Below are 26,419 nucleotides of genomic sequence, written 5' to 3' on the forward strand. Positions count from 1 at the left end.
GCTGAAAGAGAATCTTATCGCGTCGCGCGGGGAATAATTTTGGTCACGTACCTACATCATTTTGTGTTCCCTTTTAAATACAATTACCAGTGCAGAGAGTAGTTTCAGAATCAGAAACGCAAATTCAACTTGCAAAGATTAATTTACCTGGGTAACCTCGCTCAGGCTTTTGTATTTATTAAGTTAAACACATTGATTTAACATTGAACATATTATGGCGATTAAAAATATGCCTATAGCAGATAGGGCGGAATGACAGGTTCAGCAACGCCCAGGAATTACAAGCAGCAAATTCTGCTACTGCTAGTGCTATCAGTATCACGGAGAAATGAGAATCGAAGCAAATATTATAGTGGTACCGTGGCATGTCCATTCTGGGTCAGCGTTGTATATACTTATATATGTTGCATGGATAAGTCCCTGCTTGCTGTTGGCGTTGCTGCGGCGAGGCTGGCTGGAATAATTGTCGGAGAACTCTTTGGCTTCGTACTCTCTTCACTTCTTTCTCCGCACAAAACTGTTCAATCCGTGGGAGGCCCTGTTATTCAAATAAAGTTCTGAACCCTCAATCAAGCGTTTAGTTCTAAAACTTTGGTAATGGAAATTGTAGTTTTGTAGCTTTTCTCATAACTATCGTCCTATCGAACTGATGATCAATAAACATCACGCGGTTTGCTACATGCAAATCAAGTTAGTATAAGGAGTCGTTTACATATCAGCAGAGGGGTCTTCCAAATTGCAAATGATTACGATTGACCATATAATATTGTAATTTTGGCACAATAGCACAATACTAATAGCGATACCCGGATTTAACATTTAAACAATTTGTAATCGTATTGCCATGCAGTGTTTGTGTAACTGTAGTACTAGTTGGTAATCGCTTTTCTTGTCAAAAAGTTAATATTTGTTTCCTTCGATAGTAAATTATTTTGTCCCAAATTCATATATTTTCTAATAATACAAAATTGTTTTTAGACCAATTATACAATGTCAATAAGTCATGTGGCATGTAAGGCGCCAAAGACAAATTGCTAAAAGGCTCGGCGCAACTGCAGAAAACTGCTACTAACTGCCACAAACTGCCACTAACTGCTACAAACTGCCACTAACTGCTACTAACTGCCACTAACTGCTGCAAACTGCGCGCGCAGTGCGTGGGCGCGATTGTAGCAGTTAGTGGCAGTTAGTGGCAGTTAGTGGCAGTTTGTAGCAGTTAGTGGCAGTTTGTAACAGTTAGTGGCAGTTTGTGGCAGTTAGTGGCAGTTTGTGGCAGTTAGTGGCAGTTTGTAGCAGTTAGTGACAGTTTCTTTGCACTTTGCTCCTCCTGTGTACAATAGGTGACTGCCGATTAAATTGGGATCTAAGTTAAAAGTAAACATTGATATATAAAATTGCCAGAAAATCAAGACATTCTCACGCGCGAATTTTGTGTACCACGTTTGTATAACAATTGCAATATCGTTATCACTTACCACGTGTTTTTTGCGCGCGCTGGCTGCTTGCTTTGCACTATATTTAATTTTAGAATTTTACAAATCTTAGAACAGTAGCACGATATTTAACAACTTTTGCACCTTATATACCAAGTATTTTATTACCAGGGGCGCCATATTTCTAGGGGGCGCCAAATTATGAGGGGGGCGGCAGAATTTTGGCGCCCCCCTCTCACGGCGCCCCCCCGCATAGCGGGGTCTGCGGGGCCTTACGTTACGCCACTGTAACTGATCACTTCCCACCACTCAGATACAGCCAACACTCCGATGTCCCAATGTCCCAAATTGATGGATTTATCTTCTGAAACTAGCAAATTTCTTAATTTTGTGTTGAAAATAAATTTTTTTAGCCACACTTTGACAGAAAGGCTGGCGCGAGCGCGCACACGCGTTCGCTTGATCAAATCTATACAGAGCATCTTAACCCCCCGTATGCGATTTATGTTCCCGGGTAGGTGGTACATGTTTAAGTGGTTGAATAACTAGTACCTGTCCCAAAGCATCACAAAAATCAAGTTTGAACCTCTCAACCCACTCAGGCCACTCCCAGGAGCCACGCCCATCCCAAAATAGCTGAAATCCAGGTCAAATCAAGACTGAGCATTTTGACTCCCGTATGCGATTTATGTTCCCGGGTAGGTGGTACATGTTTTAGTGGTTGAATAACTAGTACCTGTCCCAAACCATCAGAAAAATCAAGTTTGAACCTCTCAACCCACTCAGGCCACTCCTAGGAGCCACGCCCATCATAAAATAGCTGAAATCCAGGTCAAATTAAGACTGAGCATCTTTACCCCCATATGCGATTTATGTTCCGGGGTATGTGGCATATGTTTAGGTGGTTAAATAGTTAGTACATGTCCCAAACCATCATAAAAACCAAGTTTTGACTTCTCAACCCACTAGGCCGGAGGCGACGCCCATCCCAAAATTACTGAAATCAGGGGGTAATCAGGTAATCAAGGTTAAATCAAAATAGCTAAAATCTGGAAACCCCTGTAATCATTTTAATATGAGACTTTATAAAACAATTCAATTTCTTTCAGGGAGTTGCAGTCAAGTTGTACCAAGGATTTTCTACGATGAGATGAGAATACCTTACCTCTGATATTCTCTGATATCATATCAAAATGTTAATCTGTTTTTATGTGAGACAATGTTTTATTTTTCAAAGAATGTGTTTATTTATAAAGTACAAAATGACTTATAATTAGTAAAATGTTATCTCCATATGGTTGCCACTAACTAGTTATCCTACGGTTAACCATTTTTTATTGTAATTATTATCACTAGAAAGTTGTTTAAATACTTGTTTCGGATAAAAAAATGTGAATAGGGTCAGGGTCGGATTCGAACTCGAGTGATCATGTGAGGATATTACGCTTAGCGAACTTAGCTGTTAATTAGATGGATCAAATATAATTCTAACTATCACATTAACGTGCACGCGCATTCCCTGCGCAAAGTTATTCTACGATGGTGCACATTTTTAGCCAGTTTGGGGCGACTGCGCGGCACGAAAGCTTTAAACCTTAATAACTCTGTCCAGGAACAGTCCCCAGAACTGATTAAGGTTGCGATGTCCGAGTCTGAGTGTGTACTTTAAGATGATATATGATTAGTCATACCTGCATTCACACAGTGGCATCGCAAATGGGTATAGTCGCGAACGCAAAGAAACCGCAGGGTGGGCCGCGCTCAGCCTGTCATTCTGCATGCGCATAATAGCCTAAGGTCCCCAGGTAAGTACACTGTAGGAGCGGACTAATATACGTGCAGTAATCCACTAAGTTTATGATTTCAATTATATAATGCTCAGACGGGTGCCCAGTGCTGAGATGCCAGAATTTATTGTATTATGTGGTGACCCCCATTGTCGTTTCACTTAGTGAAAAGTGGCAGACACCGGACACCCCTATAGCATATAGCGTTTCTACGATACAGGGGAGCCGCGCACTCGTGCGCGGCGGGTCATACAACGTATGACACAGAATTTATAGAAAGCATTTTATTTCACAAATTATTTCTTTTATTTCTTTTTGTTATTAACCACGGTACCAATTTAGACAGGTGTTAGTTGCTAGCACCGGGTAATAATCACCTCTCCCATGTCCATGATATGTAGTACGTTATTTCCTCCAAGAAATTATTTATTTAGAGCTCCTTTTGACTTGGCTAGAACTATACATGGGAGGCCCCGGTTATATCAAGAGAGTCCGTCTCGGAAGGTTCTGAACCCACGATTGAGCGTCTTAAAACTTTTGTTTTAGGGAAATCATAGTTTTGCTAGAATTCAGAGTTTCATGTTACTTCTTATTTAATTTAGTGCGGTTAGTGATTATAATTCAGACTTTCAATTTTGGTGGGTTAACACAAATTGATACAACAATGTAAGCAAGAATATAGATCTACTATAATAATAGTAGTGTAATTAATGAACAAAAACCTTCTTATAAAAAAATGATTATATAACAATGGAAGTAAGCTTTTTGTACTATACTAATTAATTAACACGGGAGAACATCTTCTCATAACCTATTTTAAGGGAAATATCTTGGTGTCCAAATCTATGATGGTGCAATCACCTTTCAAAGTCTATTTCTAAGCAATGGTTTATGGTGTAGGTGGAATGGAGTATCACGGTGTCTCGATCTTTAACAGGTTGGCCGTCACGAATGGTGGAGGAAGTCTGGTCTGAAAACAATATCTTTAAACTATGGTGTTAAAACAATTTATAACCATCCAACTGGAAACTACTTTAAACTTGCACATGTAAATATTAATATAAAAGGAAATGTCAAATTTTAGTCTTACTCTATAATACAACAATTAATCAATTAAAATGGAATATATCTACTACTTTATGCAGACGTCGTAACTGAACTAATTACCTCGGCTGACGAAGTAGAATCAATTATTCTTGGCCCGATCAAGCTGTTATTGACAATAGCAAGTAACAACACGGTATTAGCAGGAATCCTCGTGGATGTGTGACCTGGAAAACGACAACGTAATTTTGTACAATGGATATTAATTGAGAATAAGGAACTACGATGTTCGACTACCTTTTTATTATTCTTAGATCTAACATGCTGAGACTAATAGAAAAGGAATTTACCTCTAGAACGAACCCAACACGCATGATGGTCTTTGGAATTGTCATCTAGTTTAGGAGGAATCTTATCAACAAAACTGCAAGATGTATTCGTGTCTGGTTGAACCTAGATAGAAATGACGTATTACTATAGCCACATAGGAAACTGGAATAGAAACTTGAAAACAACATTATTATCAATTCACGTCTGAACTCTTAAATTAGAACTTAGAAGCAAGACAGCTAAATTAAACGCTCACATCAAATTAAGGAAAAGAACTTACTGGATTACTACGTCTAGCAATCTTATCAAAACATGGCGTAGCCGGTCGAAACCTGCCTACTGCACTGGCCCCTGAGTACTCGAACAACCCTATCGACTGTGCTGGTCTAAGACTCCCTTGTTCTCCGATCGTCATCCTCATATATCATCTCCGAATCTCACTGAGTCTGCTGCTCATTATCGTTAAACTCTGCCGCTCATTATCCATCCTTACGATCCATAGACCATCGTCTGAAACTGTGATACTGATAGGCCGGTCTGCTATCAGGTGTTCTTCTGTGGCGCTCTGATTGGACACCTCCATGGAATGTCATCAACCGTGTCGAATTGTCCCTTGGTTAAACACAAAAAGCTCCGTTTGTTAATTAAACGTAAGCCTATTCTATAATTCAGATACACTTCTTATATAAATGATCTGCTAAACTTAAGGAGATATATCTTAAACACAAAATCATTCAAGCACAGAATGACTGGAAATTCTTGGAATTTCCGAGGTTCATTACACTTTTATATAGCAACAAATCATTTAATCAATATGCCGGACGTTAAACTTAAAATCATTAATACTTTGGGTGCAAAATTGGGAAAAATAGCTCTCTAGCTAAATAATGAAATAAATGGAATAGATAATGGTTTCAAAAAGGCAAAAATGAAACTAAAATTGTTGCAGACTAAATTGGTGAACCCTGGGGGACACCAGACCGAACTGGTAGAGAGGAAGACGTTTGGCCTTCTAACACTACTTGTTGTTGTCGCCCCTCAAGATAGGACTTGATAAATTTAAGCATTAGTCCATCGACATTAAAAATATTCTTTAATTTGCTTAAAATGAGGTCATGCGAAACGCTATCAAAAGCTTTCGCAAAATCAAAATATATTATATCAGTCCTGGACCTGTTGTTCAGTGCAAAGTCATTTTAACCACTAAAATGTGTATAGTGCTCAAACAAGACGAGAATATTCAAACAATATACGCATAATATAGCAATGGCCAATTGGCTGACTATAAGGTCATGGCCTGAACAAACAATTTTTTTAAATAGTCAAGTGATGCTAAAGCAGAGCACAAATGTGTAATAAGTTGATAGATTAAAAAACTGATTCATGTGATGCATTACGCAGAGCACAGATAAAAATACTGATTCAATGATTAAAATTTTAGCTGAGAGTGTCAATAAATTACTGTGTCATAAAAAAGGAACGATGTACACGTGATCTGAGATACCAATATCTCAATATCAAAAGGATAGTGTCTAGAAACATTCATAGTCCATGGTGGCAGGTATCAAGTTAAACGAAGTTACACTGACTGGCAATGTATACGATTGCCGTCTCCCTCTCTCACGCCTGACCGCTATCAGAGTGCTCCTGAGGATTGAGAATCTAATCCTGGTGCGCATGTAACACATAATAGCCGCATAGTCTTCTCCTCTCTTCTGGGATAGTTTTTCAGCGAGTCTCTTGTGGTATCTTGTGGCTTGTGGACCCCATCCGCCATTTGTTGAGTATATAAGTGGGGTAAAGGTGCCTTTTTCCACCTGGATGATTCTGTTGTTGTACTTTTTCATTTTCCTCATTTCATGAGCTTTATAGATCTGTTCCATATCTTTTTTGTCATATGTGGGTTAGTTAGGGTGGGTAACACCCTAACTGTATAGTTGATAACATGATCTTGATTGGTTATATTACAGCAAGAGATTGAAACCTTCCTCAAACATTGTTTTTTTTAATATATGACATAAAATCAAGAAGATTGCATTTTAAAATGAAAGTTAACATAATTTAGGAGGTGATTGCTATTATAGCTTAAATTATAGATTATCATATATTATATTATTGTATTCCTTTAAATTTGTATTCCTTTTTTATAGCTTATTTTATAGATTATCATATTGTAATGTTGTGATATTGCATAACTTATTGTAAATATAATACGTGTTTCAGAATTGTGTAATGTAACGTGATGGAAATATTTTAAACGGGCATATTCTGTCCATACCAGAATGCACTACATGAAGAATTCGTTGTAACTTTGTTTGAAAAGCATTAATATGTATGACTGCAGTTCAGAGGCGGCTCGTGGGAGCTGGCTGGCAGTTTTGTTGGGGGTCCAATCGATGGACTGGGGGGGGGGGGGGGGGGGGGGGGGGGGGGGGGGGCTTGGGAGCTGGCTCAGGCTGATCCCTCCAAACTACCGATTACATTACACACAGGGCCTTGTAAATGTAATGTGTAACACTTTACAGGCAACAGCAAACAAAAACAAAAACTTATAACATGGGTGAAACAGGACACCACACGTGTACGATCTCAGCCGCGTAGTATCATAGCAGTCAATAGTTCAAACTGCAAAGGGTCCTGGACCTTCAAATCGAGGCAAATCATAATAGATTATCTGTAGTGGGATGCGCACGATGTGCTTTGTAACGTTTACAATTAACTATGTGTTAAAACTGCGCGGCTGAGTAGTTCCCTACAACACAAAATTTCACGAAGATCATGCGTGCGCTTACATTAAAACGTATGATAGTAAATGAATACCTTTATATTGCGATTTGTTATTTCCTAACACTATTACTAATTACTATTTCTATTTTAAGCACCAGCCACCAGATAATAATTTTAAGGCGTCCACGGACGCCCTATGGGCCATTGTTAGCCCCAAGCGTTTTGGTCCTTCATTCCTGCCACTCAGCATTGCCTACTGTAAAGTAGACATTTTTCTAAGACAATAGAGAAACTGACCCTGTCTCACTAAATTCCCCTAAACTCAACCACTTACCATAATAAAAATGCTAACAACCAAATAAAGTTTTTTAAATAAAGAATATTTCCTCAAGTTTACGTCTAGCTAACTAATTAGTGGTTTAAGCTCTTATTCTATTTATGATTAAAGGAATGTAAAATAAAACTTTTCGTTTCATTGAAAACTTTTCGTTTCATTCAATAGCCGCCTCTGCTGCAGTTATGATAATTGCCTCAAGGAAGCATATTCCACTTCGATTGCTACAAATGATAGAAGCAGAAGTATTGCTACCCTGTTAAGCAGTTTTTTACACAGTTTATAATTGTTTATTTGCCTTTCTTCTATAACATATTTACTATTTTCTGAATTTAGCGGTTTTCCGTGTTAACCATTCTTTTTCTTATTCAAAAATATTGTAATCGAAAAATATTGTTATTAAAAAATGAAGTTATTTGATTGCAGCCCATGGGAGTATGCCAGCAGACCGTGACCGGTCGATGATCGATGAACTTCGACAAAAAGTTGTTGATCTAACAGAGCAGCTAGGACAAGAAAGGGTTAAAGTCAAACAAGTAAGCTATACATAAATCTTATTAATATGTTTTCTGTGATTTACCGTTTTGCCTATTTATTATCTTCCAAGTAAATGAGCTATTTCAATCTATCAGTGGTCAAAAATAACAGCCAAAAGCTGGACTCTAAATAATTGGTTTATCTTCCTGAATCTCATGAAACATCTTTAAACAAAAATATATGATTCACTCAGGTCCACCATGACAAAGTTATAGAGGTACGCCATGCTCGGGAGCAAGAACAAGTAAAATGCGAGAAAGAGAAGATCACACTCAAGAAAAAATATTTGAAGGAGAAAAATGATGCTGTAAGCCTTGTATTTTTTTATACACTAGCTTAGTTGTGTTTCCGTTGTTTGGTATAGTCACAGAAAGAATTGTTATAGGAGTCGACCAGAGACCAATAAGACCTAAATAAGACAATAAAAACATACTCTAAAAACATATATCCAAGCCATCCAAGCATGACAAAAAGGTCATCACTGATGAGGCTGGTTCCTTATACTGTATCACAATTGTGGTGGATCATTCTCATTTGAACCATAACTTCAGGTTAATAAAATCCTCGAGAACCTGAAAAAGAAAGACAGAGGAATTGGCGAAGTTTTAAATCAAAAGGTAAGGATATCGTAGTTGGTAGAGTCCTGATACTTTTCAGGCCCAAGAGCAGTGCTCGTCTTGTTTCAAGTATCAGTTCAAATATTATACTATGCTTAGATCTATTTTTATTTCTTACGATGGTACATGTGTAGTGTTGAACACCAATTATTAATTTAAATCTGTCCTTGAAATTTGTATTACTTAATTTGATGAGTTTAATATTAATCCTACATTTCTTTCAGGATGACGAGATCAGAGTGCTGCAGGCAGAGCTTCAAGTCTTACAGACAGAAAATGATTCCGGCAGCCATACCTCCTTGACCAACGAACAAGAATCTGCTTATATTTCCGGTATGTTTGGGGTTTAAAATCACTCTATTACTAAAATTACTTGGATTTCTACCGCTTTGATAAATGACTACAAGAAGATGGGGAGTTAATATTGTTGATTTATATAATATAGATTATTTATTCTTTAGTGTAGATTAACTTTATTTTTATATATTTTACCAAGTGTGAAGGATCAACCATACGTTATTGATATTCTTGAAATATTTAATGATAAATTGATATAATAATAAATGATTGTAATATTTTTATTGAGGCACATGCCACCCCATCGCGGGTTTACTACTACTACTACTACTATTTCAGTTTCCTGTGATCTCGTCATAACACTGTGATAACATTTTGTGAAGTATACTGATATTACAATTATGAAACATGACAGACTTCTCCTTTATCGGTGGCCCTAATTACAGATATATTACGACGTCTTGACTGTTGAGTGACCGCACATCTAACGATAAAGAAATTATGTCATCGACGTAAATTTAATGACTTTGCTAATGTGGTTTGCATTATGTGATGAAATATGAGACTAGCCCTTACATAGATAATTTCAGTGCAAAATTGTTTTTAGGTAAGCTTGAACAATTTATGATCTGATAAAATCCAATTCCGGAAAATATTTAGTATGATAATGGTAAAATGTTGATCGTCAAGAGAGTTGGGGTTATGAAAGGCTTTTGTTCTCAAAGTTGGAAACTGTTGGCATCTCAGGAATTTCTGTTAAAACAGTGTAAGACTGCTGTACCTTCATTCCTCAAGTCTTCTCTAATCATTCATGGTCCACAGATTATCTCAAAACTATAATTACATTGTGAAGCGTGGCCAGCATGTGCTCAGTGCTGTGGATCACATCTGAAATTAACCGTCACCTGATTGGGTTACGTAATCTAATCTGTCTGGGTAGGACCGTCCTTAATGGTGGGTAACCGGTTAAGCAGCACGAGTCATCTTACATCAAGCAAGGTGGTCACAGTCACTTTGAAGTACATCTATGTTACAACTTACATCTATATAGTATTACACGTATGATGAGGCATCTGCTTGTGATATTGTTTGTTTATCTTTCAAGACAGTTATTCACCCTATTAAATATTAATCATGAGCAGTTTGTTGTGTTAACGCTTGTTATTGGTCAGAATAACTTATTACAACACTATCTTGTACAATATTTTAGTACACACTCACTCTGTTTTAAATTTTGAAGATGACCGTTTCATTACAACATTATATTTGCTCATCGATCCGGAGTAGCCGCCGTTCATATTTACGTAATAAGTTGACTTGTACTAGTAAAAGCATCAAAAAATGTTGTTGTTATTTTCTTTACTTTGCTTAGCAAACTTACATGCTCAATCGCGGGTCCTTAATATAATAACAGACATAATATCTGTCATACGTATATCAAATACCTTCGCCGATCTCTCCAAATATATAGAATAACATATGTGCAAAATAGTACTCAGTGCACTAAAAAGTCCTACCTGCACAACAACAACAAAATATGTACAAAAGGAATGTGTTTGTAATCCAATATATTGGTTCAAGCGTGATTTCAGAAAAATAGGATGAAGATTAGTAGGTCACGATTTATTACGTGTCTGGTAACCGCTAAATTGTGATCATTGTCTCTTTGTTGTGACCGTTAGTCACTCGTTTTCTGCGTATTTGTTGAATTTCAAATTTATGACTCATGATTCAAATTATCGCGTTCCTGCGGTTACCTACCTGTCTTGATGTTTGATATCTTTTCTGAATTTTGTAAATGGTGCCCAATTGTGACCCGTTTCATTTTGTTTGATGCGTTTTCCAATATTTTCTGCTGTGAGCTGTTCCGATTATATTTACTAATCTCTATGATTTTCATGCTTCTTTAATCTTCATAAAATGTGCCAAAAGTGCCATGATGCGTGATCTTATCTCCGCCCTAAAACCATGAATGTCACGCATCACACATTACATGTCACACATCACACAGTATATGTGCATTATATCCCTTGACAATTGGTTAATGATATGTGCACTCTCCCTGTCCTTCCCCGTACCACCCTACTGTACTACAATTTGTGTTAACTTGATCACTGTCTTGGCCACTGATAGATAGGAATAGATTAGTAATCTATTCGATATCGATTATAAAATAAATCCGATATTTTTTCTGTTCTTTCCCAGATTTAGCTGTTTACAATGGATATGCTAATGACTATGGTAGTAAACGGGACGGTAACAAGATGCCCAGTACTTTGTGGGGTTGTAATCCCATGTGGGTACAAACGAACAAACTAATGTACAAACTAATGTACAAACTAATGTACAAACTAATGTACAAACTAATGTACAAACTAATGTACAAACTAATGTACAAACTAATGTACAAACTAATGTACCGTTACCTTACTGCTATCATTACTTTAACCTGTTGTTTACTGAGTAAATATATATAGTTTATAATATTATATTATATATTATCACTCTACAGTCATTACATTCCGTCAGTGCACTAATAATAAAACTAAGAAATGTAAAGGTTTTATTGTGTGCTGATTGTTGGTGGGCACAGTGCACACTAGTATGGTACACTAACTGGAGAATTGTGGTTTACCACTGTTTCCTCTTCCAGTTAGCCCTACTGTACTGTGTTTAGTCCTGTGACAGGAAGTTTTACAATTACACACTTACCTAGTAGATGATGTAACCAGTATATTATATAACTAGTAGTGTAACTAGTATATAACTAGTGGTGTAACTAGTAATGAACTATTGGTTAGATTTTAGCTGAACACTGAACAGTGCACTAAGTTGGACCACTACAAGGCTACCTATTTAGACATCTGACAAGCCTGCCCCCAGTCTAATTTCATGGCTAACTCTACTACAATATAATATAGGCTATCCGCTGTGCTATTTACTTTAAAGCAATATAATATGGACATCTGGTAACTAAAAGCTGCACTAGCTGGATTTATATTTGATGAACACACAACATGCATTCCAGTCAGTCGTTGTGGTACACACATACAAATCAATACCAGGTTGCTTAGCAACGGCTCATTACACGGCCTAGTAGTATTCACATACTGCATGATCACTGTATATTTAGCTGACTGTTGTTGTGGTATTTAGGGTATTTATACTGTATAATATACATCACATTCTTATGAACATGTTGACGTCAAATTTTAGGGTGTATTATGTAGAGTGAACACTAGACAGGACTCTAATAACTGTTTCAAGATAATTAATTACAATAACGCGGCAAGATAACGTATTCATTATGTTTAAATATTTGGCATGAGTCCCAATCTAATATATCAAATTATCTGATTCGTTTCATTGGTCCTTAGCAACGATAACGAGCATTACGGTGTAGCAATATTTCCTTCACTCCCTCCAGTATCGTTATTGTACACGCAATAGATTGTATGTTTATATCCTAGAAGCTAGCTAAATTACCGCGTATATCAGGTCCCTAATGTTCTGGTTCTAGTACTAGCCACTACTACTCTCTACTAGCCAGTACTGTTATATACAGGTCCACTAACCACTAGTCAGTGTGGGTCATTGTACAGCATCTACTCTGATCTGGGTTGTCTTTGTTATCAGAGTTTTACTTATCTGTTACAAATGTTACTACATTGATAATCTGCATAATCCCGCGTGTATCATGCCTCAGTCCTCAATGTACCCTTACATCATGGCGCTCTCTTGAGCTGACCACCACCTGCTCTTCTATACATAACCTCCCACTTTACCTATTATTATACATTACCTCTCAGTCTGTAGTTTGTGTTGTAAAGCCGCCCCCTCCCCTTTGTTTACAATACACGACCTTCTGTATGTTAAAGGTTGAATCTCAACCGTGACCTATTATACGGTGGTCTTTGTAAACATGACTATATTATAGCTATGTATAGCAACCGGTGGCTATATGTTTAAAGGCTGTATGTTGTTTAAAGGTTGGCTCATTTCTCGGTGTTTATTGTGGCTAAATGTTTGGTAAATTCAATACCTTTGGCGTGTCTTTGTTCTAAAACTTATGTAATTAATATTATGTTAACCGGGGTTTGATAGCCTCGGGGTAACATCTTTTTGTTTTAGACTGATGAATTGAGCTGAAAGGACATTATTATTTTACAACAGCAACCCTCAGGCATCATCATTACCAAATTTTACTGAAGAGGGTTGACATGTTCGTCATCACATAATTCATCAACCATGCTGACCATCCCACTCCACAATCTAAACACTATACACACGTTAAGAACTCTCAAGTTTTAGCTGCAATCTGCATCAATATGTACCGACCACTGAGATATCGAAGACTCGAGTTTTCCAATCAGCTCTGATCTCAACACACACCGCGCACCTTATTGAACTGTGCACCACGTCCGTCGTGGTGTTGTAATGGCTGGTAGTTTTGTAGTTGTGCTGATATTGAAACACCTTCTCGTATATAATATAAATATCCTGATTCTTCTCCAGCGCTCAACTTTGCCGGCGCTGACTGGTCAACTGGCAAGAAGATTGCAATAAATGTCAACGTGACATCCAATACTTTTAATGTCTTGGTCAGGTAAGAGGAACATAATATTATGTAGTTATATTGGAGATGTGTGCCAGAGTGGGTGGGTGGTACAATTTGAACTGTTTTTGTCAGAATGGTGAGGTGTTAAATTACTTTCCTCAGTAGTTTTATTACCATTCTATAAGTAGTGGTATTATTAGTTTTATTACACTCCTAAGTAGTAGTTGTAATAGTATTAGTATTTTTATTACTTGTCTAAGTACTAGTATAGGCAGTAATATTCAACCCGCGATGGGTGCTTTAGTAGTGAATAGAATATATTTAATATTCGGATGTTTGTGGACTGTTGTATTTTGTCTAGATAGATTTACTCACGAACCTTATATATTGCCGTTTGTTATATTGTTATACGGAGTGTAAATGGGAACTGCCTCGCAGCATTCAGCACGCCCTGTCAATATTCTGCATAGATGAAATTCTTTAGGAATATGCGCTCCATTCTATATTAGGTGCAAATTGGCCCGGGTAGGACATACAAATGCATGATTTCTAAAAATGTAGATATTTTATATATTATGTGTTTTTCCATAGGTTTCTATTTAAGATACGTGATGACGAGTATAACTCCTCATTCTAATACCATTATGTGTTTTTGTCGTTAGTTCAAGTAAACGATAGTCAGCCATCAGTTAACAACAGTTGGTCGTTACTCGTTAGTTAACGACACAATACGATTACTGTCTGGCAAATCTTTATTCTAGTTGAAACATGAGCCGGATCTGTTAGTTCCTTCACACCTATCTAAGTAGTACAGTGTCACCAGTAGATCTGGACTTATCATGGTATGTTAAGTAGCTGTGTCACTAGTTACATCACTTTGCTCACACTAACTGCCGGCAGCTTATCGTTAACTCAATGACAAGTTATTATTCCATGTAATAGTCGTTCTCTTGTTGTTGCTGCACAATCGTGTAATCTAGTTATCACTGCCATGTTATTGTGCAGTTGTAGCACTGCTGTCCGCCCATTTGATCGTTTATGTGTCGTCTACTTTCGCTTTCGACAAATTCTTGTTTATTGAGTATTTGTTGAAGGAGAGGAATTAGAGAGGTTCATAATAAAGCAAGCTTTTTGACACAGTATTAGCATTTAACTAACGGTCGAATGTATTTTAAAAGGTTTTGGTGTGCCTTTTTACTTTTACATTCCCCGTTGGTGTTATAAAGGCGACCAGTTTATCATAGAATTATAAGCACTTGCCTGACTTACCTTTACCATAGAGATCCTTTAACCACTTCCTCTGTTCTTAAAATCATCATATATTTTATAAGATTATACATTAAAACTTATGCCATTAAGTGCCCTAAGTGCTAGACGGCTACGAACAGATATTATTAGCAAAAATCTGCAGCAAATTGTGGTCCATAAATAGTATCAGTACCGGTATGATTTGTGCAGCGACTTGTTTGCAGTGAGTTGTTCTTAAAACCATTGTTCTTGAAACCATTGTTTATCATTAGTAAATGAATTAACGTGTGAATTACCAAACATTACATACTTGTAACTTTAATGCAATTTATACCCAAGTTTAATATAAAATCTTTGTTTCCCATAACATATAACATTTTGCATTTTATATAATTATTTTCAATTGTATAATTTGTCCTAAATACTTTGCCACGTTTTTACCGATATTATCTACAAAACCAACTCACTAGCTTCATTGAATTGTGGGTTATACTTTATTTGACCTAATATGTAAAGCAAGGAGTAGTCGTCTTTACCGGTTTACGGCTCTGTTGAATGTAATATAGTACTACGGGCAATATAATATAGTACTTGGTCACTAATTGTGCTCGTTTACTTTGGGAATTTGCTGTGGTTGTACTCTCTGTGTGTGTTTGTCCGTTACTCGTGTACAACGCCTCAGTTCAATAGAAATTAGAAACAGTTATTGTCTATTGTAGCGACTAGCCCGCCTTCGTTACTAAGAATTGTCACCTCATCAACACGATTAGATAATATCTTTAGGAAAAGCTAATTAATAATTTTGATTAGAACGAATTAAAACTGTTATATCTTGATAAAGCTATAATGGTGGTATTTGCGGCATGTGCAATAATCTACATTTTTAGCATATATTGAATTTAGAATAATTATTACAATAATCAGTTTAACCGCCGATTCAGAAGCTCTGTGATTCGTTTTTGCTGGTGTACGACACGCAGCTGGCACATGACATGACATCAAACTTTGTGGCACATGTTTAAAAATATCCACGTTCTTCTCAATTCTGGCCAACTTTCTAAATCAGCATGCCATCTTGACAAATTTTTGCTTGTTAATTTCTGCTTATAAGAAAATTTATTTTCGATACGGGATGAGAGATCGTGCTTTTACTGTGCATCTCAGTTGTAGCTCTCTGTTTTTCTGTAATAACACTTATCTCTCTTTTACTTGCATTTCTTGGTATTGACAGGGTTTTCAATTCCAAAACCGAAACTTATGACAGTTTTTATTTTTAACCTGTGTTGTGTGTTCAGTTACACACAATTGCAATCCAAAATCACATATAAGTATTACATAGTTCTTAACTTGTGTACCTCATACGAGTAAATAGAAGATTGAATGATTCGTGTATAATTTGGCCAATTTTCATCATTGAAGATAGTCTATGAGATCACTTATCTTGTTTATTCATAGTTTACCATCTCCAATCTCCATGGAGATCGGTGTTGGATGTTCAAGATTTAGAATGTAAGCTTGCCAATTCTTACATTCTTGGCTTCAGACCACAAAATATCATACCAATGATCGGCAAATGTCAGCCTAGCAAAAATTCTTTTGTGTTTGTCCAATTTAATTAAATTATATAATTCACGGTATGCAATTGTAGGTGTGAAAATTATTCCAAGCCTGATTTAGCTCTGCTTGATAAATGGTCATCGTATTATTATGGTAATATTGACGCTCAAATCTTTGAATTTTTGAATTATCTTTATCTTATTTCAAGTTATCAGTAAAATGCGATTCATATTATATATATTTTAATGATTGGTAATGATATCAGTACATATCATTTTTTGTTTTTACGATGCTTGCTTTTTTCATTTCTTGAAATATTTATCTTTTTACATTTTTCCCCCTTATCTCACATTTACTCATTACCATCCTCCCTATAAGCTAGATAAAGGCCAGTGATAGAAGTCTAGCTGCACTAAAAAAGGAATTCTCAAAGAACACTAATTGTACATCCCTCCGGAATACTCACTTTTTACTTTGGGCTACACTCTATTAAAATCAGAACCAGTTGAAATCTTTAGGTCAACACTTCATCAGAATAAAACTATCCTCTCCTGGCTGTGTGATTTGTACTGCTATTAGACAGGGAGATATACACTTTTTACTCGGAGGTTGGGGAATGAAGGATGACCTTCCAATATGGTCGTAGCGACAACAAGAAATGCATCAAGTGCATGTCGATTAACAGTAAGAAACATTGCCGAATAAACTGACAGACATTTCGACCTGATCCTGATTTTTGCAGGGTCTCTCTGACTCGATTGCCATATAATTATAATATATTTGTATATCCCCACAGATATACACCGACTTACTTATTCTCTTGACTTGTCAAGATTTGACAATCATGCTAGTAATATTATTACAAGTAAATACACCACACCCTCAGCCCTAGTAATATTATACAGGTAAATACATATATCTGACAACACTTTACTTCTCTTTTCCTCTAACACCTCTCCTCCTCAGAGCTCCGGGATCAGTTTGAGACTGAGAAAGCGCGGCTCATGCAGAGTATGTTTGAGCTGCGGACAGAGAAAGTGCGCCTGGAGGAAGAACTAGATATTATCAAGGATAGTGACCGTGAGAAAGCTATACAGTTGAGACAAATGCACGATCAACATCAGAGGGAGCTGTCTAAAATCAAGAGATCTTCAACGGTTGAGAACAGAAAACAGGTAAATAAAAGGTCTTAACGTCTGTAAGAATGATAATATATCAGTGGTCCCATCGAATCATATCCATGATATAGATTAGCCAGTGGCCAGTCGTATACTTGCTTAAACACCTTATAGATCATAATCGCTAAGACCAACACCTAGCTGCCAATCTGTGTGCAGTGTTATAGGCCTCTATTGTAATTGTATGTGCCTTCATCGTAATATTACGTTGCATAGTTGGACGAGCTGAGACAAGTTGAGCGACGAGTAATGGACAAGGAAAAAGAGCTGTCTCGGAAGAGCAAGCGAATGTCTCAGATCGAGGTGACGAAGGAAGAGCTGCAGGAAAAGCTGAACGAACAGAAATTAAGTGAGAGGATCAACCTCAGTATGAGTATGATCGATCTGAACTCCTCCTTCAGCCCGGTAAGACAACTAAATATTTTATTATTTTAAATGTTAGATAATATTATGAAAGTGAGCGATGAAATTGTGAACTAAGGTCTGTGTGCCGGTACTTTAGCTAGATTTTCCAGCAGCACACTCCTCCTGTCATCAAACCGCGGGGGAGCGCCAGGAGCGCCAGCGGGAATCTCGCGCGCTCCTCCTCCTCCACCTTCTCATACGGACGACTAAGTCGCACCAGCAGTAGCTCCTCAGTTTCCTCAGCTCGCAAGTCTCATGCTACCACTCCGTCCAGCCCCAACGCTGGGGCACGACCCCCTAGTTTCGGGCCCGTCAGGGTCGAGGTGAGATCTTGTGAAATACCCGTACATGTAACGCTGGGATTCTTGTGATTATACCCCGGGGATTTCTAGCACCAGATTACTGAAGCTCTCTCTCTCTCTCTCTGATATGATTCAGTTCCTCATCGTGGTATCGTTCGAACGATATTCACGGTTATCCAGAAGCTTCTATGTTGTTGATTTATTCCCGATCACTGAGATTTATAAGATGTTATTCACCAATGTATTACATTCCAATCTATCATAACTCCAGCACTGCACCAACCTTGTTCTTTGATAAGCACTGAACGTTTTTAATTCTTTAAATTATTTGCCTTACGAAAAGCGATTTAAGGAATGTTTCTAGTCTCAACAGAAAACTAAGTACTGGGATGTAGGCGCATATATATTTCAAGTTGGCGTTGACAGAAACTGTCCATTTTACTCGAAGTAATACATTCTCTTTCTTACACCGTACAATACACATTGTGCGAAGTTTATGTGCCAGCTTTTTATGTAACTTTGGTGTTTTTTTTGCCAGCAGAATTTGACACTACGATAAATATTATGTAGATAAAAGATTTGCAAATTAGAAGAGACCGGGTGACCCTAAGTTAAGGCACCTGTCTATTTTATATTTGGAGTTAAAATAAGTCTTCTTATAATCTGGGCGTAGCTAATGTTTTTATGTTATCTTATTTAAATTTGTAACATGTACAATTCGTTTGGTAAACGTAAAAGTAAGTTAATTGTATGAGAATGGGTTCAATTGAAAAATGAAAGTCAAAAGTTGTGCTGTGTATGATTCTGCTTCACTTCCTATCTATTGCTGGAAACTGCGAAATTTAACACCCCTTTAAAATATGTTTATAAATTTGGGATTGTCAAAAACAAGCCCGTCAAGTGTAATTCTGCTATACGTTTTTGGTGTGTTTTGTGAGATATGACGTTTAAAGAATGTTATAGCAGCTAATCATATATTTTTGGAATGTTTGGGGGTTTTATCAACGTTTAGCACGTGACAATATCCAGCTGATGTACCAGTGTTAATCACATGATCACGTGGCTGAATGATTGGCTCCGTGGAGCCTGTTTCATTTGATATTGTGTGAAATTAGAAACCTGATGTGAAGTTTACCATCTCTAATCAGTCTTTGTCCGACGGATGGTGCGTTTAAATCATATCATTACACCACCGGATGTAACGGTCGCACAGCTGCATAATTTTGTTTTCGGGTGTGTACAAATTGTGCTCGTTGAAGGAAAATGATGTATGTTTAAATGTGGAATTCTTTGTTTTCTAATATTCTGTTTTTTACAGAGAAAGAGTCAAGAAGAGCGAGAGAAGGGATTTCAGCAGAGAAACACTGAGCTGCAGGCCCGAATTAAGCAGCTTGAAGAGAAAATTAACAGTTTAAACTCTGAGAATGAATCCCTCGTAAGTTGTTCTCAATTTAACAGTTCGTTTCAGTGTTCGTTGGATTGCTTAAATGTTTGATAATAGCTGGGGCTTTCTGATTACTTGGTTACTGTTGATCGTTTAGCTATGTATAGAAATGAGGTCAGCCTAATTAGCGGCTCTTGGGTTTAAATCGCCGTGACTGGTGACAAAGCAACAATCAATTATATAATTACATAATGACTCATGTTGTGTACATCGGTAATATGGTGCTGTTTAAATTGTGACAGTCAGTGTAGTGTCAAGTTCTCACAGGTTGGGAAGATGTTCCAAGAGCGAAAGACCAGGGTCCAGTTGGAAAATAACCTCAACGACCAGCTCCAGAAAACCAGCAACAGCAACTCATCCAGCACACAGCCGGTAGCTAGCAAAACTCGCAAACGTGTCAAATTTGCGTACAGTACCAAAAGCAATTTTGTCATGAATGGGAAAGCAAACGACAATCATGGGGTCAATGTTGCATCGGTAAATCTATCAGATCTTGTATGAAACGTGTATGGATCTTGCTTTCTTTCTTGACATGATAGCTCGCTAGTTATTCCTTTATTCTGAAGTCTGAACCTCTGCTCTTAACCTTGGTTCTGACTTCTGATCTGCCCCTACAGTCTACACTGGAACTGCACTTGATGTTGATGAATGTGTAGTGCGATAGTTGGGTGTAGTCCGATACCATAAAATCATCTTATCTAGATATAATATCATCTTCTCTTAGTTCATTCGTAACTGATCGGTGATGAGGCATGTTTTAAATTCAACACTCAGTTTTGGGTGACATTTTGTTTCCTTTTTATTCACGCAATCGGATCAGATTTCACAACTAAGAGCATGGACTGTGTGATGTACTATTTGAACTCTTATCGCATGTATTAATTAATCCCGTGAATGTCCTGAATGTGGTATGTTTGTAAACCTGATTAGGGTTAGGTGTCATTCTTCACATTCTTTTTGCAGTAGGTATGTGACGAAACTAAGAACCTACATTCATATCTTCAGTCACGCCATGGACCATCACAAAACTCATCACAACAAACTCGGCCAGTGCTTTTATAGAATTCAGCTAAGAAGCGATATTAGTGCTGTAAGATAGGTTGACATTTAAACTAAAATACACTTATCGCACATGAGGATATCTTAATTAATCTGACAGCACAAAGTCATCTTTCGAAACGTACAACTCACCTTACACACACATAAAATGTCATATTAATAATGATCATGTAATGCAGACATCCAAACAAGTCTACAGTAATAAAATTCCTTGCCAATGCAGTAGTTGTAAGTGTTAGGTAGTAAATCTCATTTATAACAGTATGTATTTCACGGTTAGATCATAAATTTGGTGTTCTTCATGCAGCAAGTACACTACGATGATGCACGTAATGCCCTGAAAGGATGGCTGAGCGATGATTAACGTCTTTTGCTGTGTATCTAATGGCTAGCTGCAGACTTTGCCATTTATAAACTCAACTCTTCCACAAATATGAGAAAATTGTCATCTTCTTTTCACCGTCCGATTGCTCTGCCAAGAAAAAGTACGCTGAACAAGAAAGCAATCTCTGACAAATAACAATCAAATAGCCTCGATCAACTCACTCACCACTACTCACCACTTCTCACCACTACTCACCACTTCTCACCACTTCTCTCCACTACTCACCACTTCTCTCCACTACCAACCATTTCTCACCACTACCAACCATTTCTCATCACTTCTCTCCACTTCTCTCCACTACTCACCACTACTCACCACTTCTCACCTCAATCACACTGAAGGTGTTCTGACCCCATGTCCCCCACAGAAAAAGCAAAGTGGAGGACAGGACGGCAAAAAGAGACGGGTTTCACTGTCTACTATCTGTGCTAATTTGGAGGAGAAAAACAAGGAACTCTCAAAACAGAACCAGGACTTGGTAATTTACTTACTTTTCACTGATTTCTTCTTTTCACTGTTTTCTTCTTTTCACTGTATTCTTCTTTTCTATATTTCCTTCTGTGTTGTAAAGCGCTGCGGTTATGTATGTAGTAATAAATTATGAGAATCACGTTTCTAGGCTCGAACAAAAGGAGGTATGTACTCAGGGACATTCCTCGTGATAAATTTAAAAATGTATATCAGCATTGAATTAACCTAATCTGTACTATAATTAAATCAATTAATGCATCTATTCCTACCTACCTGCCTGCCTAAAATGCATTCAAAACGTAATGGAATGTAAATAATAAATACCTTGCGAGTAGCGGTAATGAAGCCACAACAGAACCACCAATAACTTGCTTATTAATCACATCATATCCTGACCCCTGCACCAACCTTGTCCCAACCGCACTGCTTTTACTAACCCCTCCACTCTCCACCGCAATACCAGTCGTACTTCCTAGCTCCACCAAGCTCGCTGAGCTCTGGTTAGCTTATCTGCTAACATATCCGGTACTACGGCCAGTGCTGTACACATTATACACAGTACTGTACACATTATACACAGTACGCTCAACTGTGAAGGGAGAGGTAACAGCGGTAACTTTAAATAGCTACATAATATAACTTGCTTTAGTTAAATAAAATCACGTAGTTATCATTATTGGAGACGAGAGGGTGCCCACTAATAATAATATATAATATAGTGCACTACACCTGTGTTATTATTGTTAATTATATTATATAGTTATATTGTTAGTTATAACAACGCTGTTGTATTGTACACCTTTAGAATATAGATCACTGTAAATTGAGAAACCGTTACTAACACTATCAGCTGGTAAATGTACAATAAAACAGTGAGTTTGTGAGTTTGCAATGTGTTCTTCCGAGAGAGTAAGCTGTAAGTTTGTATTCTTCTGTAAAGTGGGGGGCTCTCTAGCTCTCTAGCCCTCTCTAGCTCCCTCGGACTCTCATGATGCTTTTATAAAGACATTGAGTAAAGCTGTGTATAATGGTCAGACAGCTTTTACCAGTTTTACACTTTAGAGTATGGTTGAGAGCAGCATTATTATAATATAATAGATATACAAGATGAAGGACACGTGGAGTTATTTAAAGTCTGAGAATATGGTCGTGATGGAGTTCTCATGACCCAATAAAAGTAGAATTTTATTGTATCTCATCAGAAGTAACCATGATGATAAAAGCTAGATATGATATTACTGTTCACAGGTCTTGTTCTTTAGGCATGTCTTGAAATAAATAGTACGATCTCCTTATCACTGGCAGTTCACATTCCTCCATTATTTGTATAAAAGAATATGTAGCCCTCGCTCTTAGTGTTACATTTATGATAATACAAGTTGCTTAGTTTCCCCTAGAATCACGCTCATTCACATGTATACGGTCATTTGACCAAGAGTTGTTGGGCTTTAGCTCTCTCTAAACTTTACATCGATTTTCATTGATCTAATACGCTCATAAAGTAATGAAACATTTAGTCTAAAGCTTTGCTTATTGGTTAGAATAAGCTTTTACCACTTTACCAGGTGCAATATTGGTTTTAAATGCTTCTTACCAACGTAATACCACCACCAATAATTATAGTAGAGCCTAGTGTTCTAGTCTAACAGACTACGGAGCAGGGAGCGCTGTAGTTAACACAGTAAAGTGCTATATAGCTAGCACCTGGTCATCCTACTTATAATAGAGACTCACAGCTTACCTCACATGACATTTTACCACGGGGGATTACTCAAAGTATTTACCATCGGACACACTCCGCAAAGTTATTTTAGATTGGTCAAAGTGTGAACACGTTTAGATGTTTGATTCCTTGAAATGGAGGTTATATATCTTATGCGAGTTGTGGAAATGCTATAAATTTATTATACCGTATTTGTACTTGTAGGAAAGCTTGTCACATAAATTGATTAAGTGATTGGTGATAAGATGGTGTACACATTAATTTCCATAATATGTGAAAGTAATAACTTTCCTTAATGCAAGTAATAAATAATGTTTGGATCCAGATATTACACATAAGTATGACTGAAGTAAATATTAGTAGGAATACTTCGACAGCTCTTTAAAATTGAGCGGGACTTCATTTTAAGTGGAGTTATGAATGGTTATTTTACTATATTATATTTGGACACGATGGGAAACACACAATTTTAGGCTTGAATCCTTGGTAAATAAACTACATACAACTTTAGAGCCTGGATATTTTACTAATAGAAACAAGAATTTATAGAACATGAATCGCCTTTTATGGCACTTTCAAGTTTCAATCAATACAACATTGTGGTAACCATATAAATATGCTAATATCGTGCAAGGTTTGGTAACTTGAAGACCACTGACCACCCATGACCTAACGTTTTTGCCACCTCATTCCTTAACCCCGGCAATGTCAGCAATTAAACAAAATAAAATGGATTTTCTTAGAATTTTAGATTATATAATGTAGTATATAAGAGGATTTTAATTCTAGTATTATTCACATAACACTTTTAAAATTTAAATGTAACAATCTCTTTAACAGCTGTTATTTTCAGCTGACCCAGTTAGACGAACTAAAAGAATCTGCTGAACTATCGGTAAGTTTTGCTACAAGATGAAGCCATCTTGGTTTTGCTACAAGATGTAGCCATCCTGGTTTTGCTACAAGATGTAGCCATCCTGGTTTTTCTACAAGATGTTGCCATCCTGGTTTCGCTACAAGATGTAGCCATCCTGGTTTTGCTACAAGATGTGCCCATCTTGGTTTTGCTACAAGATGTGGCCATCTTGGTTTTGCTACAAGATGTAGCCATCCTGGTTTGGATACAAGATGTGGTCATCTTGGTTTTGCTACAAGATGTGGCCATCTTGGTATTGCTACAAGATGTGGCCATCTTGGTTTTGCTAAAAGATGTGGCCATCTTGGTATTGCTACAAGATGTGGCCATCTTGGTTTTGCTACAAGATGTAGCCATCCTGGTTTTGCTACAAGTTGTGGCGATCTTGGTTTTTCTACTTCAAACAACCAATAGACTGTACACGAGGTAATAAGCTGGTGTTGAGCTGGTTTATGAATTTAATGGAAACCATTATATCAATACCTCCTAAAATAACCAATCGGTAAAATCAATGATTTCTGGATCTGGATAGAGTGGACCAGCCCTCTCTAACGAAGAGCCGTATTTGACGTAGATAAGATGCATTTTTTAGACTGCCAGCTTTTTTCTAAACTTTTCCCTTGAGATTAAGAAACTCACACCGTACATCATGTTATTTAGTCCTGTCTGTGTTACAGACACTGCACGCTTTCTTTAGTTTCCGGGAGACTTTCTCGTTTTACTTGCATGATGATATGCAGGTTTGTGTTCGCTTTGAAAGATGAGGTTGCTAAAAGTAGTGCTGCTGAAATGAGGGAGACAGTGCTGATGCTACTTGTTAGGACTCTGCTGTGACCTAACAAGGATTTGTGTACTGACTGTCATGTGTCACTACAATATAACTGAATATTTAGAACTAATACTGATAGATGGATAATATCCGGTTGAAAGAGACAAGGACAAATGAAACAGGAAGTTAGGAATGTAGGCAAATTTTCGGCGTCAACGGCGAACTACTCCATCATTTAATTTAGAACTAAGTTCGAGGTGTATTTATAAATTTGTATCCTGTATGGAGATGAAACATTTTGGTACATGTCAGAGGTACAGACTACAGAGGGGTTGCAGTATATAATATTGGATATGTATATTATGCCCATGTAGTTTAGATATATATGTATGTATGTATGTATGTATATATCAGAGAATCCCCGTTACTATCCACTCCGAGCTGTCTGCTGTTTTAACAAGCAATTGCTAATTTGACATGTGCAAGCGTTCTGGAGTCTGACCAAATACGTGATTTGTTTGATTCAAATTTATTGATTCTTAGCGACCGGACAATGCCGAAAAATCTGAACTGTAAATGATAAATTTTAATAAATGATGAGTTGGTAATGTTCCAGCTGGAAAAGGGGGATCCTTGGAGATGTATTTAGATGTCCAAGTAGGGTATAAATAACTGCACCCTGTATTAAGTATTTTTATTGAAGTGTTACCATGTACAAAGTGTACATTTAATTGAGTTGTCAGGCAAATGTTCTCCTTGACTATATCCTTGTAACAAAGTTATGTTATAAGAAGCGAGTTTGTGCGGATCACTTTTTAACATTTTTCCAATTTTCGACTCTGTTTTGCAAACTTTGGGCCGGCTTAGAAATGGGCCGTCCAAGAAGTTAAATTTAAAACACTGCATTCGAATGAACTGATGAACCATCTGCAAGACTGTACCTGCTATAATTTTTGGCCAGGCGAGTTATTTAAGGAACACGTATTATCTGTTCTTTATTAGATTTCAAAGATATAATTGCTGGGTGCAATTTTTAGATTCCTGTCTCATCCGCTACCAGATTTGATTTACGCCGTGTAAACCATGCTGAATCAACGAAAACCTCATTCAAAGTAGCCATTTAACTGTCACTCTTGTTTGTTGCATAACTCAAGACCAAGTGAGGCAGGTATTTGTTTGAAAGTTTGACTATACCACACATAACAACTGCCAACAGACAGATTATTTCGTGGTTTGTCTAACAAGAATACATTAAATTTCAGCCGTTTTATCACGGCTACTTTCATCTAGTAATTATC

At 37.2% G+C, this 26,419-nt stretch overlaps 2 protein-coding genes across 31 annotated transcripts in view; one reads left to right on the forward strand and one right to left on the reverse strand.

Annotated features, from left to right (window-relative positions):
• Positions 1–3,887: 3,887 nt before the first annotated feature.
• On the reverse strand, positions 3,888–5,359 carry LOC134821685 (uncharacterized). The gene is made up of 4 exons (XM_063832393.1): positions 4,875–5,359; positions 4,615–4,717; positions 4,388–4,491; positions 3,888–4,190 (listed from the first exon to the last, which is right to left on the reverse strand). Exons 1-4 carry the CDS (start codon positions 5,013–5,015, stop codon positions 4,134–4,136), a joined length of 405 nt encoding a protein of 134 aa, XP_063688463.1. The 5' UTR covers positions 5,016–5,359; the 3' UTR covers positions 3,888–4,133.
• Positions 5,360–8,071: 2,712 nt separating this feature from the next.
• The window catches only part of LOC134811502 (putative leucine-rich repeat-containing protein DDB_G0290503), a 109,558-nt gene continuing 91,210 nt past the window's right edge, over positions 8,072–26,419 (forward strand). For 5 of the 30 annotated variants that reach the window (XM_063818357.1, XM_063818364.1, XM_063818349.1 and 2 more), the window contains exons 1-11: positions 8,077–8,191; positions 8,386–8,499; positions 8,744–8,809; positions 9,034–9,142; positions 17,436–17,644; positions 17,864–18,052; positions 18,163–18,375; positions 19,673–19,789; positions 20,066–20,170; positions 21,610–21,720; positions 24,290–24,331. In XM_063818357.1, coding sequence (XP_063674427.1) covers positions 8,093–8,191; positions 8,386–8,499; positions 8,744–8,809; positions 9,034–9,142; positions 17,436–17,644; positions 17,864–18,052; positions 18,163–18,375; positions 19,673–19,789; positions 20,066–20,170; positions 21,610–21,720; positions 24,290–24,331 — 1,374 coding nt within the window. In that variant the 5' untranslated portion in view covers positions 8,077–8,092. Of the gene's footprint in view, positions 8,192–8,385; positions 8,500–8,743; positions 8,810–9,033; positions 9,143–16,755; positions 17,154–17,435; positions 17,645–17,863; positions 18,053–18,162; positions 18,376–19,672; positions 19,790–20,065; positions 20,276–21,609; positions 21,721–24,289; positions 24,332–26,419 lie in introns of those variants that run through there. The other 25 variants (XM_063818418.1, XM_063818399.1, XM_063818389.1 and 22 more) reach the window with 16 other exon arrangements.

The sequence above is a fragment of the Bolinopsis microptera genome, chromosome 1, assembly GCF_026151205.1.
Source record: "Bolinopsis microptera isolate Bmic1 chromosome 1, MBARI_Bmic_1.0, whole genome shotgun sequence".
Taxonomy (NCBI): domain Eukaryota; kingdom Metazoa; phylum Ctenophora; class Tentaculata; order Lobata; family Bolinopsidae; genus Bolinopsis; species Bolinopsis microptera.

Excerpts from the sequence above, each read along its gene's own strand:
- LOC134821685 (XM_063832393.1), bottom strand. The coding sequence starts at position 5,015 with ATGAGGATGACGATCGGAGAACAAGGGAGTCTTAGACCAGCACAGTCG. Across the intron at positions 4,718-4,874 it reads TTGCTAGACGTAGTAATCCA|GTTCAACCAGACACGAATAC; the intron begins GTAAGTTCTTTT and ends ATTTCTATCTAG. Across the intron at positions 4,492-4,614 it reads GTGTTGGGTTCGTTCTAGAG|GTCACACATCCACGAGGATT; the intron begins GTAAATTCCTTT and ends GTCGTTTTCCAG.